Source organism: Bison bison, unplaced genomic scaffold, assembly GCF_000754665.1.
Source record: "Bison bison bison isolate TAMUID 2011002044 unplaced genomic scaffold, Bison_UMD1.0 scf7180017864330, whole genome shotgun sequence".
Lineage (NCBI taxonomy): Eukaryota > Metazoa > Chordata > Mammalia > Artiodactyla > Bovidae > Bison > Bison bison.
In genome coordinates, this window is record NW_011494902.1 from 9,440,085 (window position 1) to 9,462,115 (window position 22,031).

Consider the following 22,031-nt stretch of genomic DNA (forward strand, 5'->3'; position numbering starts at 1 on the left):
GATGACTCTTGGTGATATGTGATCATCAAAACAATCTTTCAATAAATGTGTTTGCTTGAAATTTTCCAAAATATAAACATTTTCAGAAAAAATGAAAGTCTCAGAAATATTCAGCTCAGATTTCCTTAGATGACAAGAAAGTAATTACATCATTAATTAGGGATACAAAAGTTAATCACCACTTTAAAGCAATCTCAGTCCACCAGAGATTTGATTAATTTCTATACAAAAGTGAACTTATTGTAGGAACTTGTCTTTTAGCATCTCAAAAGTAGCATAGTCTGTTGAAGTATTCAATAAGTAACTAAAGTTCACATTTATTCAGCCCATGGGTGCCAGAAAATAGGCCTCTGGTTCTCAATGAGTAGAGGAGGCAATTCTAGTCCCAGAAGGAAGATCAGGCCCAAGCATCGATAGTTCTGAGAAACCTTGTAGAAAGATACCAACTTTGTACACCTATTCATTTAATACTCAAAACAGCTCCATCATGAAATAGTTGACCTCACTTTAAGATTAAAAAAAGCTAAGATAAAATCTGGAAAACAAGTAATTTGACCAGAAAGGATGGGGGGAAAAAAAAAAAAACTAGTAAATGAAGATGTTGGTATTTGAATCTAATTCAGATTTGCAGGCTTCTGAGTTCTTTGCCACTTTAGTTACTAGCCATGACTTAGAGAAAGCCATCTGAGTGAGGTAAAGTGTGGTTATGAACTGGATTGTGTCCTCTCAAAATTCATATGTTGAAACCCTAGACCTCAATATCCCTGTATTTAAAGATAGGGCCTTTAAAGAAGTAAGTGAGGCTAAATGAAGATCCTATGAGTGGGACCTTAATTCAATATAACAGTGTCCTTATAAGAAGAGAGCAACACCGGATGTGCACATACTGAGAAAAGGCCATGTGAAGGCCCAGCAAGAAGACAGTTAACTCACACAAGCCAAAGGCAGAGGCCTCAGGAGAAACCGAACCTGCCACATCTTGATCTGGGACTTCCAATCTCCAGAACTATGAGAAAATACACGTTTATGGTTTAATCCTCCAAGGCTATGGCAGCCTTAGAAAACCAACACAAGCATTTAAAACAATGGGACTAATTTCTTAAGCTCCATGTGAAAATCATTTTTATTTAATTACTTGAAATCAGTTCCATTACTATCATCTTCAGACATGGGACAATTTAAGGTAAGGGCAAGTTTGCTACCTCTAAGTATGCAGTGACTGCCCACCAGAAACCCTGTTATCAGATAGTCATATAAGTAAATAGAGAACAGAAAGATGAACTCTTATTTCAGAGAAGAATGGCATATAGCTGAATGTGCAAAGCACATAGAAAAGTCAGGTGAAAGTGAAGAAAAGTAGTCCATTTGACCAGTGACCATCTGTTTGATTCAATTCCTTGTGTGATATCGACAAAGAATAGGACTATCACTAGTGGCTTTAAAAGCTCACTTCAGGCCTATTCATTGGGTTGCTGCTGCTAAGTCACTTCAGCCGTGTCTGACTCTGTGCGACCCCATAGACGGCAACCCACCAGACTCTGCCGTCCCTGGGATTCTCCAGGCAACAACACTGGACTAGGTTACCATTTTCTTCTCCAATGCATGAAAGTGAAAAGTAAAAGTGAATTCGTTCAGTTGTGTCTGACTCTTTGCGACTCCGTGGACTGAAGCCTACCAGGCTCCTCCGTCCATGGGATTTTCCAGGCAAGAGTACTGGAGTGGGCTGCCATTGCCTTCTCCAATTCATTGGGTATACATGCTTATTTCCCAAACCACAAGCATCAAACACAGCCATCAGAGTCTCTCTTCTAGAGAAAATAAATGAAGTAAAAACATCAACAATGAAATCTAGTCTCACACCTCTGTAGCAATATAGTGGCTCCACCAAGCCACTAAGACACAGTGATGTGTTCCCTAATACCACAAACAATGCCAATAAAAATTAAGAAAAACAAAAGAGAGCAAAACAAACAAAACCCTTTACATATTGCGTTTTCCAGGGTTTGGCTCATAACTTGGCAGTATGCCTTCATTTCTTATTTAGAACCTAAAATTTCTTCACAAGAGTTATTTGACAAAGTCTCTGTGAAAAAATTCCTATTAACTGATAAATGATAAGCATAAATGAATGAATGCTATGCTTATTTTTCCATCAATTCATGAAGAGTTCAGACTACACTGGGAGTTAATAAGGTATTCTGAGCTTTATATATTTTGTTATGAGAAACATTCCTGATTTAGAATGAGAAAAGTAAAATTGCTTATTTTGGGTTGTATCTCTATTTACTTATTTTTACCTTATAGATACGTATGTACATGTATACATATATATGTGTGTAAGTCTATAACATATCTGTAATATATATGCAAGTGTGTGTTAGTCGCTCAGTTGTGTCTCACTCTTTGCGTACCCCGGGACTGCAGCCCACCAGGCTCCTCTGTCCATGGAATTCTGCACAAAAGAATACTGTAGTGGGTAGTGATTCCCTTCTCCAGGGAATCTCCTGACCCAGGGATTGAACCCAGGTCTCATGCATTGCAGGCAAGCTCTTTACCATCTGAACCACCAGGGAAGCCCACAATATATTTGCATAGTATATACATATATGTATTTTATATACATATACATAATACAGAGCAACAAAAAGATGTCTTGCAATGTAATTTGGTAGTTAGCAGAGCTGACAAAATTATATATATATATTTATGAAATGTGATGTTGTGAGGGAAACATTTAACAAACAAATTCTTACTAAGATATCATTGATTTTATGAAAAAAGTAGTCAATGTTTTCTCAAAATGATAATGGTTATCCTTTTCAAGAGAAAAATAATATGCCCCCCTTTCAAACATAAGACTGCCTTTGTTTAATTAAAAGAAAGATGCAAAAAATAAATGCAAAGAAACTTTCATTTTATAGGTATTCAGCAGACATACAAAAGACAGAAAAAACAGAAGTGTTGTGTGGGCTGCAGTTTAACAGGTACTTATTATATATTTAAAAACTATTTTAAAGCTGCTTTCTGTAGTGAGGCCTCTGTTCTGTGTAACAGCATTATTTATTGTACTGTTCCAGCATTCCACTCAAGCACTAGGCTTCTAATTTTTATTTCATATACTACATGTATCAGAAGAAAGAATTTGATATTTGGCAAAAAATAAGGAAATATTCTTTTGTGGAGTTTTTCCCTGTTAGTCTAGCTGGATGCAATCCTGATTAGGTTCCTAGTGATTACAGTAAACAGAAAAATTGAAAGTACAGAATATGCTTTCAGCTTATCTGTTGCCTCACAGTTAGAGGTACGCTATTACAATACTCTTGATTATTATTATTCATTTTTTTGAATATTATTTATCATGCTAAATAATCGCATTCCTGGATAATACCAATCTAATTTTATATTTTGGACTAACCTAGTTTAAATACTTAAGAACAAAATGAACCAATAATACAAAACTCATCTTTGGTTGGTTTAAAACCTCATAGTTGGTGTTTGGGGTAAGATATTGCATTGGAATAACGGCAGACTCAGATCAACCTTGAATATTCATTGGAAGGACTTATGCTGAAGCTGAAGCTCCAACACTTTGACCACTTGATGCGAAAAGCCAGCTCACTGGAAAAGACCCCGATGCTGGGAAAAATTGAGGACAAGAGAAGGGGACGAGACAGGGGAGATGGTTGGATGGCATCAACAACTCAATGGACTTGAGTAGACTCTGGGAGATAGTGAAGGACAGGGAAACCAGGCATGCTGCAGTCCATGGGGTCACAAAGAGTTGGACATGACTTAGTGACTGAATAACAACAACAAGTTTTGATCTTAAATAGAAATTATAGTTAGTACTTAAATAGAGATTTTACTACTGCTGTATGTTTTTTCTTATTTTTTCTCTAAGATTTACTTCAAGGATATAAGTGATATTTTAAAATATTATACAGAGCAAATTTTACTTCTTTTATTTAAAAACTATTATAAATATTTTTAAAAGAAGAAAAAAATTCATAGAATGTAACCACCAAATTATATAGTTACTTTTATGAAAGAATTAAAATTACAGAGTAACTTGAATGTTGATTTTTTCTTTTGGTTATAAGAATTTATGTATTGTTTGGAAAACCTCAATGATCTGATAAAGTCAACCTGACCCTCATGCTATACTTACAGTTTGGAAGCCTAATGTCATAAAACTTTAAAATCAATAAACATATCAAATAAAATATTTATGTTAAATTATATCATGTTTTGATTTTTAATATATTTTAAGACTTTCCATTTTTCTTAACTTTGGTGCCATTGCCCCAAGTAAAGTTTCACATTTCTTCACACTTGAAACATAACAAAATTAGTCTAACTCCTCTCATTACATTTAAACTCTTCCAGTCTTTTTGTGTCAGCCAAGTTTCCTATAGTAAACAGGGAACACATTTTTTAATGATAATTGAGAAGACTTTAATTGAATGAAGTCCGTCTTTGTACAAGGGATTATATTATTTTCTCAATACAATTTACAGAAGTGTGGCTAAGGAACTGATGATAGATTAAGACCTTTCCTAAATCTGTTACCAGAAGCTGGTGAAAACTGTAGTGAGGGTAAAAGAGCCACCTACCCAGAGAAGACCTGGAAGAGGGCATGGCAACCCACTCCAGTAATCTTGCCTGGAGAACCTCACGGGCAGAGCAGCCTAGTGGACTACAGTCCATAGACTGGCAGGCAATGGGCCTACAAAAAGTCAGACATAACTAAAGCATCTAGGCACATGTGCACCAATGGCAGAGGACAAGTGGTGGAGGAGCTCAGCCCCTGCTAAACCACTGTGGTTGGGCATGGAGGGAAAGGGGATTAATGAATACTCTGGCTTCTTTCTTCTTCCACTCTTTAATCTCCTGTCAATTCTTCCCATGGTTTAAATCCAATGAGGCTGAATGGTAAAAGAGCCGGGGTGATGCACTCCACAGAAGTCATCTTTCTAGCACACGGAGCATGGAAAAGATACAAAGGTAGAGAGACTAGAACTCCCTCCAGGTAATGCTTCCAATAGTTTTTTTTTTTTTTTTTCCATCTCGCATATCTCTTCCTGAATGAAAACCCTCAGTGATAGCCATTTTCCATGCAGTACTATACAAGCTATTTCAGTTCAGTTCAGTTCAGTCGCTCAGTCATGTCCGACTCTTTGCGACCCCATGATTCGCAGCATGTCAGGCCTCCCTGCCCATCACCAACTCCCAGAGTTCACTCAGACTCACGTCCATTGAGTCGGTGATGCCATCCAGCCATCTCATCCTCTGTCGTCCCCTTCTCCTCCTGCCCTCAATCCCTCCCAGCATCAGAGTCTTCTCCAATGAGTCAACTCTTCGCATGAGGTGGCCAAAGTACTGGAGTTTCAGCTTCAGCATCATTCCCTCCAAAGAAATCCCAGGGCTGATCTCCTTCAGAATTTAGCTTGACTGAAATAGCCTGACTCAGAAGTGAAGATCAGGATCTTCACCAATCCTCTTTTCTGAGACCTTGACACTAACAATTTCCCCAACTTCTTTCTAAAAGGATAATGTGCAATACAGGATGTAGAGAAGTCAGAGCATGAATTTAAAAAGTAGAACATGAAAACCAAAAAGGAAGAAATTAAACAAACAAAAAAACAATTACCATTCAAAAAATGAGGTGAGATGAATCAAGGGCTACAGAAGGAGTGTAGGCTGATAAACAGATGATGAAATTAGAAGATGGAAGAAACTGGTTTAACATGTCAAAGAAAGTGGAAGATTCATGACTGTGGTGAGTATATGGGTGAATAACAGTTTTTAGTTTATGAAGAGTAATGGAGGGGAGTGGGTGGAGTGCAAAATGGCCACCGTATACTAATTTCCAGACAATGACTGCTGCTGAGTCAGTAGCTTTAGTTACAAATGTCCCATCAAAAACAGTATGCTTTATGCACCCTTTGGGTTTAGGACATTCGTTCTTTTTTAGTAATTATGCATCCACTTCAGTGTTATTATCTTGCAGAAGATTTTTTAAAAATAATTATTTCCTCAGAACCATCTACAACAGGCTACAAAATGTTCCAGTTAACATTTGCTCCATGAACATTTGAACATTTGCCTACTCTTTAATACAACCACACATAATGGAAAGAATACTAAAAAAAAAAAAAATTCAGGCAAATGCATCCATAATCCATTGTTAAAAATGAAGAAATGCATTAAAAAATGGTAGAAACACTAAGAATAATCAACATTAACAAATATGATGACAGAATGTTCAAAATTTATTTTTTCCAACAAAAATAGCATCTTTCAATAAGTTCATCCATCACTGAGGCCCTGAAGAGGAGTAAAACTAAAGTTCTTCCATTCAGCATATGTCATAACATAGCAGATATGAGCTAATTCTACCAGGGTGTCTATTATATGTGGCTGATTTTGAATACTGATTAAATGTCCAAATAAAAGTTATATGTTCCTCTTTAATGCAGTAGTTTACAGTGGGACCCTTACATCTATAAACTTTTTAAATAAATGTAATATATGGTGGTAAATTATAGAAATTACTTAGAGCCCTTCCTTAAATTAAAGCCATTATTAAAAGGCAGAAGGCATTGTTTGCCTATCCTTTTCCAGAATTCCTTGCCTACTTTTGTCTACTCATCGCCTCAAATAATATATACTTTCTACATAGATTAGGAATATTTAGCTTAATATAATTTAATCCTTTTCCCTTCCTCACTTGTTGTTCAGTTACTAAATTGTGTCCAACTCTTTGTGACCCCATGGATTGTAGCCAGCCAGTCTTCCTTGTCCTCCGTCTCCTGGAGTTTGCTCAAGTACATATCCATTGAGTCGGTGATGCTGTCTAACCATCTCATCCTCTGACACCCTCTTCTTATTTTGCCTCCAATTTTTCCCAGCATCAGTGTCTTTTCCAATGAGTCAGCTTTTTGCATCAGGTGGGCACAGTACTGGCCTCACTTGTCCCTTACTTATATGTTTTTAAATTATTCATGATATAAGCTTATATATGTGCTTCCCAGGGGATGCTAGTGATAAAGAGTCTGCCTGTCAATTTAGGAGACACAAGAGACATGGCTTTGATCTCTGGGTCAGGAAGATGCTTTGGAAGAGGAAATGGCAACCCCTCCAGTATTTCTGCCTGGAAAATTCCATGGCTGAGAAGCCTGGAGGGCTACAGTCCATGGGGCTGCAAAGAGTTGGACACGACTGAGCAACTTGCACCTTTCACCTTTCAGATGGCCACTTTAATATTTAATTTATAAAAAGGGCATTTTGTTAATAAATGTGAGAATGTATCAGCATGCAACATAAATTATAGCTCATTTATTTTGAAAACTGGACTGTGCCTATAAATACTTTCTCTTGATGATGACACTGCTTTCCAATCTCTGATGTAAACACTGCTATATGCACTTCATAAAGATATATTCCAGTCACTTTGAAACTCTCTGGACTTTTCTACTGGTGATACAAAACTTTATAGATACTTGGAAATGTATTTTCAGAGCAAATATAAGTTATGACATTCCACATATGTATGCGTTAGGAATGTTTTTGTTTGAGAGTCCTAATAAAAGCTGAAGTCTTTGAAAAGCACTTTGCCTTTGGGACAGATTATCAGGTAAAGTCATTTGCATGAATGTAGTATCTGGTCTTCACATATTCCTACAATTATGAATATGCTTCTAGAATAAAAACAGAGGAGAACGTAATGTATTACAAGCATTTTCAAGTGTGATCTAGTAGTTCTAGGAATAACTAGGGATAAGTGAACTAATTGGTAGAACAGACCTCCTCTGTCCCAGTTCCAACCTCAGTCAATTCCTTTAAGAAATATTAGAAGATCACTGACTGGTTGTGTTTTATGGATAAGAACTTTGAACCTAGTTTGGCAAAGCAACTTGCCTAGATTAGAGAGTAACCTAACCAAAACTAAATTTACTAATCCCCAAGGCTGTACCATGTCACAGTTGGGATAGATAACGCTGTTGAAAGTGGCTGAAAAAGTCACATTATGGTAATACTTGACATATTTTAAAATAGTATATGGAATATATGTGACATTTGCAAACTAATAATCTATTTAAACATATACACAATTTAATGTAACATGTTCTATTTAAGAAACAAAAGTAAAAGACATGATTGACACTGAAACTCTAAGACTTTTTAGAAATGGCAGTTAATTTCAATTTATTTTACTGGTTCAGGAACATTTCTATAGTAACTGAATTGCATTTTGCTCCCTTCCATTAACTTTTATTGTATTGTAAACAGCAGCACATCAACACCGTTGGCATAAAATAGCCTGTGAAGTCAACTGTTTGTAATGGACTGTGAATGATAGGGAACTTTTTTTCAAAAGTACTATGCAATATCTTACCGAGAAAGAAACATTCTAGAATATTGTAAAATTGGATGATGATGTTTATTAGATTCTCTGCCTTTTTTCAGTTGGCTTCAATGAATATTTACATTTTCTGAAAACCTAAGTGCAACAGCTACAGAGTTGCAGGATATATAAGCACAAAATACTCCCTTTGTCTTTTTCAGTGTTTTTCCCCCCTCAGAAAAAAACCTTTTAAATAGACTTTCACTATTTCACCAGTAGCATGCTGAGATCTGGATTATTTTCCCAACATTGATTAGATGATCGCTGCATGGGTTAGGATTCGGATTTTTAAGTCCAAACAGAACTGCCCCCTCAAAACACAAACTAGATTCCCAGAACAATAACCAAGCAAAAGAGTTGGACTACAATACTGACCCTACAACATGAGGATTCAGGTCTAGGAGTACAGAAACTATTATTGTCAACATAATCACATGAATTTTAAACAATTTTTCCACAAAATAAAAGACAATTCAGTGATAAACTGTAGTTTAGAATCATAACCAATGATTATTCTTCTGAGAAATTAGTAGTTATGACTGTACGTTTCTTTCAGTATGCTGGATTAAAAATGTACATGGCCAACTGATTTAACACAAGGTTAAATCATTTAGTGACCCAAAGAAGAATATTCTGAAAAAAATTACTAGAACAAATAATTTTTAAACTCAAGGTCAACAATGTTTCTTTTAGCTGACCCTTTTGTTATTACTGTTTACACAGTATTTTCAATCTTTTTGTCAAGAAAATACCTCTCTATCTCAAGTTCAATGGCAACTCACACAAAATGAGGAAAACTAACTCTGAATCTATGTTCTTTGATAAAAGCAGGCAGAATGAAATTGTTATCTAAATGTAATTTTCTGGTATTTCATTTTCTTTTTATTAAATGAGAAACAGAATCTCTAACACAAAGATGAGCAGAGTGAAGACTGACATTTTTCTCAGAAGATATTTGTAACCTATTTTATAGACATTTTATTCAGAGAAAGCTATTCTTTCAACACATAAAATTAATGACAAAAGATCTTTGCTGTGTTCAAATTTCAGAATTGTATAACATAAATTTTCAAATAAGATTTAGAAGTTTTCCCAGTTAGTTTGGAAAGAGCAAACAGTAAAATCAAAATGTCCCTATGTAAAGCAAGGTGTACCTTATTAACAATATGACTGCTTTCTTCACCTCTCTAAATAAATATACAAAAATTAGATTTAATAAGATATATAATTTCATTTAGAATAATAATGTTCTGATGGCTTAAGTTTTTGTTTACTAATTGCTCAAATGTTTTGTAACTATCTATGTCTACTTTGTACATCAATCTGAAAATATTCAAGTATGGATATACTTTTATTTGTGTAACAGTGCATTTATGCTGTAAGTGTTGCTATTAGAAACTATAGCAAGCAGACAACAAATCCATCAGCCAACTTTTCAAAGACAAGAGGGACCTGTGTGAGAGGTTTTGGAACCAGTTAGATCTGGGTTCAAATTCTAGGGACAAGCTCTTTGACTTTGGACAAATTACTTAATCTCTGTAAACCTATTTCCTTGCTGCAAAATGACTTTAATGACACAGTGCTCACTTGATGGAATGACTAAAAAAGCATGTGTTGTTACATCAAGCAGTTTCTTGAACATGGTAGGCTTCTGATAAAGTATGAGTTTATAAGGGGTTGGTTCCAGGTTTTGGAACAATAGTAGTAAGTCAAGAAAATTTCCACGGAAAATCAACAATGATAGTAATAATAGTACATGCAAAACATCTAACACAACATCATTATCAAGAACATAAGTATTCTCCTCTCTTATCAATTTCATAAGGTCATAAATAACAACTTTAAAAGATGTTAATAACTTTTGCAGTAACACTCAGAGAAAACTAAGTATTGGATAGGCAATTTGATATTTTAATTAAGGAAATACATACGATTTTTAAGATTTTCAACCCCTGTCTGGGTTAAATTGAAGACTAACCTGAAATTAAAACTTTAGAATTTGGCAAAAATTCTAAAGTGATCCACCTAACTTGAGGCTTAGAACTTTAGTTCTGGAATTCTCCTTTGATGCCATTTCCCCCAATACCCTTATTTCTCTGCATGAGGCAACTGAGACCCAGTGAAGCAACACACACATTTTAGGATGAAAAAGTTTTCTAGCAGTGGATACCACCCCAACCCACCCACATCCTTAGGTTCTCCAACATTTAAAGGTTACTAAGGGTTTTTCTTCTCCAGTTTGAAACTCAAACTCCAGTTTGAGACTCAAACCCAAAGATTTGTGCTCCAATAAAGGTTTAGAACTTCTTATCAAGTGTCAAAGCCTAAAATTCTCAGGGGAGGATTATGGTTTGGGAGTGGTGAGAAATCAGTCCCCAAAATATAGATCTATAAGAATGATATTATTATTTAGAATCACTGTGATTAGAATATATTTAGAATCACTCTATTTTTGCATAAAGACAGATTTAAACTTAAAAACAGCATTTCAATCTGGAAAACACTGAAATTGGCAAGTTTCTCACTGGACATATTTTATATATCAAGGGATAGTAGGAGGAGAGAGATTCACTCTTTTGCACTATTTCTTCTAGGTAAATTGTCAGAATTTCTTTGATGTTGACCCTTCTGTTAACTAAATGTACCTCTCATTAAGTCAGGGCTTTTTAAGAAGAATCTCTAAGTATGCTTAGTTTGGTGCCTTTTATTTCTTTAAAAAATGTAGAAATATATGTGAAATTAATAAGTTTTCAAACTGTAAGTTATTTCACCCTGGTTAAGTATATAAAAATACAAATCATCATTTTATGTTTGCAACTCAACCACCAATATTTTTGCTATTTTAACTTCTCAGATCTGTCCTCCTTATTCTGCTAAATAACTACTGAATGCAACACTTTATCCCCATTCCCACAGCTCTAATCACTTCAAATATGTTCTCTAAAATATTTTAACAGCCTCTAAATTGGTTGCCCTTCCAGGGTCTTTCATTTTCCATGTGGTTGTCAAATCTAATAATGGCATTCTATCAACTAAATGCCATCAATGGCTCACTATGACCTAAAGGATAAATTCCAAATTACCTAGCGTACAAGGCCTGTCACAATCTGGCAGCAATTTGCCCTTATTCATCTAGTGTCATTATTTTTTTCTTATATGACTTCTAGTTTACAAATTATGTAAACCCCATGCTGCTTCAAAACTCTATTATATCTTTGCACATGCTGTTCCCTCTGTGTGATTAATCCTCCCTACATTTCCCCATATGGAGAGCTTGTCCTCCATCTTTGAGACTTTTCAAAGATCCCATCACTTCACCAAACACTTCCTTACTCCAGCCTGAATTTTGGCAATATTATACATATACCTCTAATCCCAACCTGATATATGTTATTATCTGCATATCAGTCTCCCCACCCCCAACAACTAAACGGGTACTTTGAAGACAGGGACTTATTCATCTTTGTAACTCCAGGGTCTGATATAATACATGGCATGGAAAGAGACAATTGTAAATGTTTGTTGAATGAATGAATGGGCAGATCTAACAACAACAACAAAAAAAATCAGAGAAATTTAAAAAACGAACAATGAAAATTTGATTTCAAATAAACTGTCTCAATTATCCAGTAGTATGCATACTATTCTACAGTATTATTATATCATTTTATTATGTAATTATTGAAGTAAAAACCAATAGAATAATCCACACAAAATTAGGGAAAGATTCATGGGACTAAGACTGCACTTAAATGTTCCCAGGATAGCAAATTCTCTCCTTAAAAAAATAAATTATTACTTAGTGTTTGGACTTGTTAAGAAGGTGGGTTGGGTTAGAAGAGGTGGCAGAGAAAAATGGATGTAGATTCTTAAGCAAACTGCAAGTCACATGTCTCCTGGAGGTAATCTGATCTATCAATTAGGGCACAGAATGCAGAACTTTCAGAAATTCTTAGGCTGGATAAATAATAATACAATGATGCTTTATTTATGAAAATACTGTATGGTTTAAACCAGGATATGTTTTGGAGGGAAAACCTTCTAAACTCTAAAGTGACATTCATGGTTTAGTTTTTCTCCATTATTCAAATTTGACTTATAAAAAATAATAATTATGAAATTTGTATACACCCTTTTTATGCTAAGATTACTTTGATATAACTGATGTATCCCATTCTTTGATGAGCTCCGGCTGTACTTTTAATAAAAAGAATAAATGGGAGCAATAATACTAGTCTGGTTAAGAGAGAAGTGAGGTCAGTGACCAGCCTAACACAAAAGTTATTCTTGTTATAAAAGTCTCATTTTCCAACTCTAAATATACAAATAGAAAATCACAGTGTTTCTGATGTCTTTAGGGGACAAATTCAAGGAGTTGAAAAATCCTATTCCTCTTTACAAACACTGTAAATGATTGACGTTTTTTCATTGGCTGTGGAGATGGCATAATTAAGGCTGTCTACAATTAGTAGCTTGTTAGTAACTACCACATAACTATTGGCTTGCATTTAGATATTGGCAGATGCCTAATAAGACACTTAATGAATTTTTCATTAGTTTTTCTGAGAAAGCCTTCAGGAGGAAATATTTCTGAAGACAGCAACTACTTTTACTTTCCTTTTCTCCCCACCTAGAGCCTCAAGGGATTTTCAAAAGTCAAATTTTTAAATGTTAATATAATCATATCTGAATATCTTTCAGTCAAATATTTCACTCTTTAGTAAATTTAGTTTCACTTCTTACTATATATGTCCATCTACCAAAGCCATCACAAGACTATGACTGAAAGATACTTCATTTACACACATTTATTTCGAGTTTTCAAAGCATTAATTATAAACATATCTGACATAATTTTAAAATAATGGGACAGGGATAGAATCAACAGTTTCTAATAGATAATTTAACTACAGTTTTTGTTATTCAAATAAAAGTCTCAAATAAAAATAGGCAAATATTTGATGCTAGAATATATTTTAAATACTCACCTATCTAAACAAAAAGTGTTTAAATTTTATTGTACATTGAAATTTTAGCACAGAGAACTACATTATAACAACTTAGTGCTTTATATACATGCCAAAAATGGTTATGTGGGGAAATCACTGATTGCTACAATAAAACTTTCAATTATATCATCTATGAATGTTGCAGAACATTTCATTATTGATTCTTCAGAGGAGATATAACTGCTGAATGCTAAATGTAATTTTGATTTGTCAACATTATTTTTGCTGTAATTAAAACCCTAAAGTGATCTTTAAATAACTCTTCATTCCAATTGCATCTTGATGAGTTTCTTTATCTCTGTAATTGGAATGCCAACACCTCAATAAGTGACTCATCCAACTACACTTGTCATACTTCAATGTTCCACACTTAAAAAAGCACCTCTAAGCACTTTCTGTTAGTACGTTTAGTTAGAAGAACATATTTGCTTAAACAACAACTGAAAAATAACTTGGGCAGAATTATGAAGTGATGTGATTTCAGTGATGTAAATCTCCTTTACTATTTATTTTATAAATTTGTTTTTTATATGGTATAATTGATTCACAATATTATATTTGGTTCAGGTATACAACAGAGTGATTCAATATTTTATAGATTATGCTTTTAAAGTTGTTATAAAATATTGGCTATATTCCCTGTGCTATAAACTATATCTTTGTAGATATTTTATTTTATACATAGGAGTTTGTACTTCTTAATGCCCTAATTCCACTTGCCTCTTCCAACTTAAAAAGTTTTCTTTTTTAAAACTTGGTTGCTTCATCCTTCTCCACACTGGCATAAATTTGCAGAGCCTCATCTGACAGTATTAAATTATAAAAAATCCTCTCTTCCTTAACAGCTCATCTCTTTTCTTCTTCCAGATGCTTTGATCTAAGCTTACTGCCAGAGAAGAAATCAGTCTCTTAAGAGAAGCCATACAAATGTATAGGCTTTGCTTGGAACCTCCCACTGAAAATTAACTTCCCTGGTGGTTCAGCTGGTAAAGAAATCACCTGCAATGCAGGAGACCTGGGTTTGATCCCTGGGTTGGGAAGATGCCCTGGAAGAGGGCATAGCTATACACTCCAGTGGTCTTGTTTGGAGAATCCCCATGGACAGAGGAGTCTGGTGGGCCGCAGTCTATGGGGTTGCACTTGTACTTTACAAGATATCTTAAGATGAAAACATCTAATAACAAAGGTGACATTAGGTCACTAGATATTAAAGAGATTACTCTTCATTGTGGGGAAAATATAATCTATAAAGAGCCATCTGCATCTAAAATATTTTGAGTTGTTCATTTGAATTGTTTGTGGTTTCTGTTGAATTTGTGTCATCCTCATCTGATACTGTTCTTTTGTATTATGTCCTTCTCCTCTGCTATTAATTCCTTTATTCTCAGATATTTTTTCCTCTAAGACCTTTTGCCTATCCCTAATTCCCCCTCATATCAAATTGCTTCCTTCATTTGTTTTATGTTTAGAGTCTTATAATCTACTCAGAGTTATAAAAAGTGGAAAAATAAAGTATATGTATTATTTCATATTTTTTCATATTCTAATAATTTCTTAAATGTTATTCTAACTTGAAAGCTATTTTTAATATTACTTTTTGTTGCTGTTGTTCATTAAATAACAATAAATTTAGTCATGTATGTAATCTGTTTCATAAAGTAAATAATACTGTTTCACTGTCTTTAAAGAGTTTTATTTTAACTTAGTATTTTTTTTTAAAAAACCTACCAGATTGTAATAATAACCTTATTTTTACAAACAACTATTCTTCTGCTTCAATTCCATTGGGATATATGTATATATTAACTTATAAAAGTATCATCTACTTGCTATAAAAACTATTTAGAAAAATGCAATTAGAGAAAACATTGACAATGTTAATGATTTTTATGCATGATTATACAAGTTCTGAATAAACAGATCTAGTTCTTATTTACCAACATTGTCACAAAGGAATATAATAATGTAATATTAAATTAAGAAATGTATTTGATGAAAGTATATAAAAAACTATATATATATATATATATTTTTTTTTTTTTTTTTTCCTAAATGAGTATTTTATAACTGGTGAAATACTGAGTCATTTGTGCTACTGGACTAACCTTTGTGTCTGTGAGATCCATCCATGTTGCTAAACTCGATATGATTTTCATCAGCCCAATAGAGTCTATGGTTGACATAATCTATTGTTAGTGCCATAGGTCTAGAAATCTTGGTTTCTATGACAACACTCTGATTGGTTCCATCCATTCCAACACGGCCAATGTGAGGGTACTCACAGCAGTCAATCCAATACAAATACCTAGAAAAGAAAATCAGCAGGCATATTATTCACAATCACTCAGGGAATAAAACACCATACAGTATTTCTCTTATTTACTCAGCTATTCCCAAATTAATTCTTGTATCTCTCTAAATTGCAGTTTGCAAAAGCATACTCTAGTGCAAACTTTTGCTATGATTTTGTAAAAAATATGTAGTATACTTTGAAATATCCAGATAATTTTAAGCATGTTTCCTTTAGCAATTTTAAGCATGTCATGTATATAACATTTCAGGAACTGTTAACAAATTACAGATGCCCAAAATGAAAGATGTAAACTTTCAAAATGCATCTATAATGTTAGAGGAATAAAACAACCTAGATGTGTTTTTTTCTTTTGTTTTACCTATGAAAAATTCAAAATGAATTATGGAGGAGTAGATTGTACTTTCTTAGATGTTCATTGTTCAATGTGGTAGCCACTAGATAATTGTGATTCTTTAAATTAATTAAAATCATATAAAATTAAGGGAATTACAAAAGTGAAAAATAATTTCCTCCATTAAATGCTGTCAAAAATGTATTACAAATTTTTGGAGATGAATATAAAGTTTTTGAGGTCATTAAATTATGGGGTTTCCCTGGTGAAGCAGTGGTAAAGAATCCACCTGTCAGGAGACACAGGTTTGATCCCTTGGTTGGGAAAGTCCCCTGGTGAAGGAAATGGTAAATCACTCCAGCATTCTTGCTTGGGAAATTCCATGGACTGAGAAGTACTGTGGGCTATAGTCCAGGGGGTCAAAAAGAGTTGGACATGATTTAGCAACCAAATAACAGCAACAACATAGTAAATTATGAATTTCAAATAATCTGACCTCTGTGTAATAGCAAATCTAAATTTTTATTTGTATTCTGAACTTTTAATTTGGCTAATATTATCACCATCTTGAACCAAGATACCAGAAAGAAGAGGAAGAACATATTTTATGGAGTCCAACAGCTCTTACATTACCCTCAGAAAGTTCAGTAAGAGTTTGAGGCTTGAAATTCTCTCCTTGATATTCAAATTTTTCATTATGAGACACAAACAGACTTCTACAGATGACTTTCCACTTTGAAATGTGTGAACTGAGCTCTACTTGGAGAATTTATAGTCCTATAATTTTCACTTCTGTGCTTTCATCATATCATCTGCCTTGCTCCTGTCTCTTCAATTATATAGATATTTTCATTCAGACATAACTTATATTGTCTCCTCTGTTCTCCACAAATTTTTCTCTGATTTGTGTCAGTTCACATTTTTCAAGGTATGTTATAAAATTATATATTTGAAAAATGGTTTTGTTAAGCAAAGTAAGCATCCTCTTTTTAATTATAGGACTTCTCATAGCTGTTAATATGGTATACATATAATGATTGTCTAAGATAGAGCTATGATATCCTTTTTTAGCACATAGTTTTGGGTAATACCATTTATTTTCCTAGAGCAGGTTGCAGGAAACAAACTTTACAAAACTCTGCTTTAGCTCTTTCTGGTCTACAGAATTTCTTTATCATCTGTATAATTGAACAACACATATATCATGCACATAGGAACCCACAAAGCAGTAATGACACAGGTTCTTGTGCTTCAGATCAGAGAATCTAACTCAATAAATCAGTTGGTGGGGCATCTCTGATAAATCCCCAAGCCATTCTTAAGTGGATTGAAAAATGTGTCTTGAAACAGTGATTCACTGAGGTCATAATATATCAAACATTACTTAGCACTGAGAACACAGAGGTAAACATATAATTTTGCTATCAAAGATCTCTCAATGAATACAATAGAGGTGAATACTAAATCAAAGATTTAAAGAATATTATGATGAAAGTTTTTTTACCATGGAGGTGCCAATGAAGGAACAACAATTTTACCTCAATGGAAAATGACATGGAAAATCTTATTCCCACTAGTAGCTCTTTGAGCATAAATCTTATCTTCAAAACGACTTTACAAATTTCTTGATAGCAATGATCTTTCTCCTCTTTCAGAATTTAGAATAAAGTATAATTTAAAGATTTTAATGCTACAACAGGTCTTGAAGATCACATAGCTTCAGGCCTTCACTTCATTATTCACTTCATTATAAATTGAAACTGTAAAATATTATGAGCTTTGTCCTAGTCTGTTACAATAGTGATAGCCGGAACAAGGGCTCAGGTCTCAAGAATTACAGACTAACTTTTTTAAAAAAGCATTTTTAGGTCGACCTAGAGGGATGGTATGGGGAGGGAGGAGGGAGGAGGGTTCAGAATGGGAAACACATGTATACCTGTGGCGGATTCATTTTGATATATGGCAAAACCAATACAATATTGTAAAGTTAAAAAATAAAATAAATAAAAGTTCTTTTAAGACACTATTAAAAAAATAAAAAGCATTTTCATATTTCAGATAAAATTCTTATTCCATGAATAATGTTGTTTTGTCATTTTTTTTCTAATCAACATTATGTAGAGTCTTAAAACCAAAAAATAAAAATCCTAGAAACAGATTATTGAGTTCAAATATCAGGTATACCCATGTGAATTGAGCACTCTAGTTAACTACCCCAAGCCTGGATTTACTTATGTGTTCAAAAGGGATAATAACAATAATTTCTCCTCACAGAGAAAAGCATTTTGAAGCATTTTTTGTTTTTCAACTCTAATTACTTACAATAAATTTTATACTTGGATAATATTTAATAGGTTGCATTTTAGATGTAAAATGACAAGAATGTCTAGTACAGACTTACTGAGAAGCTCAAATGTATAGTAATGAGGCTTAAGTATGGAAAAGGTAATGAAATTAAGCCATCAGAAGTTGACCACCCATAAAGAGAGATGCACAGTAAATCCTGTGCTTGTGAAAGCTCATTTGTGCTCATCATGTCTGACTGTTTGCCACTGCGTGTTCTATTGCCTGCCAGGCTCCTCTGTCCATGGGATTCTCCATGCAAAAAAACTGGAGTGGGTTGCCATTTTCTCCTCCAGGGGATCTTCCCTATCCTGGGGTTTAACCTGGGTCTCTGACATCTCCTGTATTGGCAGGCAGATTCTCTACCACTGAATCACCTGGGAAGTCCAATTTAAAAATTAGGCATGCTTGTAATTATTATGCAGTTTCTTTAATTTCTCAAATAACTCATACTATCTATAGTAATTTAAATTCTGTAAAAAGGCAAATTGTCAAAATAGGAAAAATTTTTGTTCTCTATGCCTTGTTTGGATGACTCTTGGAAAAGCTGTTCATGGCTCAAGGTAATTTTGTTACTGTAAACTCTAATGTGATGCAATAGAGAAAAGAGCTGACCAAATCTTGGAAACTGAATTAAATTCCTAGTTTAATATCATATTACCTAGATGATCCTGAGAAAATCACTTAGTCATTTTGGCTGAATATTCTTTGTGAGTGTGTGTTCGTTGTTCAGTTATGTCCAACTCTTTGTGACCCCATGGACTGTAGCCCACAAGGTTCCTCTGTCTATGGAATTCTCCAGGCAAGAATACTGGAGCGGGTAAACCATTTCCTTCTCTCGGGGAAATTACCAACCCAGGAATCAAACTCAGGTCTCTCACATTGCGGACAGATACTTTACTCTCTGAGCCACCAGGGAAATCTGTTCTTATTTGTACTAAAAATATAATAATAAAGACAATCATGTCTTTTTCAGAGATTCTGAGAAAGCAATATAAGCATCTAAAGTGATATAACACAGACAGATTTTTCTAATTTGTAAAATACTATAGAAGTGGTAGTGATCATCATTATCATTATCATTATCATTATTATTATTTGGAACTCCGACTCCCAATAGGTCACCGCACTTTCTTATATCCGCCCCTTTTCCTATGTTCCTCCTATTCTGAGGAAGTCATTTTTCTGTTTACCTGCCTTGCCCAAGCCACAAGTCTTGTAAGGTTTGTTTCATTGCTATTGTTGTGTTGCATTACATTTTGATTTATTCCTAGCTCCTTTTTACTCTATAAACTGGTATCAAAGTTCCACAATTATATATAGTTAATTTTCTCCCTTTGTATGAGTTTTTTTCAACTCTTTGGATATGCCATGCTGTCCTATATGTCTTTACTTTTCCATAAAACTTCTTTTTGCCTGAATTGCGTCCTGCTCTGAAGTGGATCACATAACCTGGCTAATTCATACTTCACCAGTCTTGTCCAGGAAAATCTCACTGATTCCAGTTGAGACAGACACATGTTCTGTTTTCTTGACTTTAGAGGTACTGCATTGTATGATAATTATTTGCTCATCTGCCTACTAACTGAACCAGTACTTTGAAACAGGGGTTGTATCTTTTATTTTTATACAAAACCTAGAAGAGTGACAGATGTACTCTGGAGAAATATGAGTTGAATAAATGAATGAGCAGATGGATTTATTTTCTGTTAACCAGTCATAACATACTTCAATTTAATGTCTATGACAATGAATTTTTGTTATGTTGAAGTGACATTTTAAAGATAAAAGTATGCTCATTCTAATCCCAAAGAAAGGCAATGCCAAAGAATGTTAAAACTACCACACAATTGCACTCATTTCACGTGCTAGAAAGGTAACGATTAAAATTCTCCAAGCCAGATTTCAACAGTAAGTAAACCGAAACTTCCAGATGTTCAAGCCCAAATTTAGAAAAGGCAGAGGAAGCAGAAGAACCAGAGATCAAATTGCCAAAATTCATTGAATCATATAAAAAGCAAGAAAATTGCAGAAAAAAAAATCTACTTCTGTTTTATTGACTGCGCCAAAGACTTTGACTGTGTGGATCTCAACAAACTGTGGAAAATTCTTAAAGAGATGGGAATACCAGACCACCTTACCTGCTTCCTGAGAAACCTGTATGCAGGTCAAGAAGCAACAGTTAGAAGCAGGCATGGAATAACGGACTGGTTGCAAACTGAGAAAGGAGTACGTCAAGGCTGTATTGTCACCCTGCTTATTTAATTTATATACAGTATACACCATAAGTAATACTGGGCTGGATGAAGCACAGCTGGAATCAAGATTGTGGGAAGAAATATCAATAACTTCAGATATGAAGATGACACCACCATTATGGCAAAAAGTGAAGAGGAACTAAAGAGCCTCTTGATGAAAGTGAAAGAGGAGAGTGAAAAAGCTGGCTTAAAACTCAGCATTCAAAAAAAAAAAAGATCATGGCATTTGGTCCCATTATTTCATGGCAAATAGATGGGGAAACAATGACAGACTTTATTTTCCTGGGCTCCAAAATCACTGCAGATGGTTACTACAGCCACGAAATTTTTAAGACACTTGCTCCTTGGAAGAAAAACTATGACAAATTTAACAGTATATTAAAAAGCAGAGACATTACTATGCCGGCATAGCCAAGGTCTGTCTAGTCAAAGCTATGGCTTTTCCAGTAGTCATGCATGGATGTGAGAGTTGGATCATGAAGAAGGCTGAGCATTGAAGAATTGATGCTTTTGAACTGTGGTGTTGAAGAAGAGGCTTGAGAGTCCCTTGGACTGCAAGGAAATCAAACCAGTCCATCCTAAAGTAGATCAGTCCTGAATATTCATTGGAAGGACTGATGCTGAAGCTGAAACTCCAATACTTTGGCCACTTGATGGGAAGAACTGACTCATTAGAAAAGACCCTGATGCTGGGAAAGATCGAAGGCAGCAGGAGAAGGGGACAACAGAGGATGAGATGGTTGGATGGCATCACTGATTCAATGGACATGAGTTTTAATAAGCTCTGGGAGATGGTGAAGGAGAGGGAAGCCTGAAGTGCTGCAGTCCATGGAGTTGCAAAGAGTTGGACATTACTGAGTGACTGAACAATAACAATAACAAGCATAGTTATTGTTTTATATTTTATATTACAGTTTTATATTTTCTATTCTACTTTAAAATGCATCTATATCTCTTCTGTATAAATTATTGTTTATAAATACTAAATATATATGATATTAATCACCCCAAATTTATGATTAAATTAGTACACTGATTCCCAATCAATAATAGAATAACTGGGATAATTGGATTTCAGCTGAATTTTAACATAATAACCAGAAAGATGATCTATTTTCTTTTCCATTCTTACTAACCAACATATCCAAAATGATACCATTGACGTGCTACCATTATAAGAAAGTATCCCCAAGCTACCTTTTAAATGTTTATAGATGCTTTATTAGATTAGACATTCCAATGATCTTTATCTTCCCTAAACAATCCTTGCTCTGTTCTTCACTAAATATTGGAACAGAGATTACACTTCTCAAGAAAACAGGGGTAGTAGTAGTATTGGTATATTCAAAACATATGCAAATTATGATAG

At 34.3% G+C, this 22,031-nt stretch overlaps 1 protein-coding gene across 1 annotated transcript in view; it reads right to left on the bottom strand.

Annotated features, from left to right (window-relative positions):
* The window catches only part of LRP1B (low density lipoprotein receptor-related protein 1B), a 1,806,191-nt gene that overhangs the window by 258,671 nt on the left and 1,525,489 nt on the right, over positions 1 to 22,031 (bottom strand). Inside the window, exon 60 of the mRNA XM_010853706.1 lies at positions 15,522 to 15,721. Within this exon, the coding sequence (XP_010852008.1) occupies positions 15,522 to 15,721 (200 nt within the window). The remainder of the gene's footprint in view (positions 1 to 15,521; positions 15,722 to 22,031) is intronic.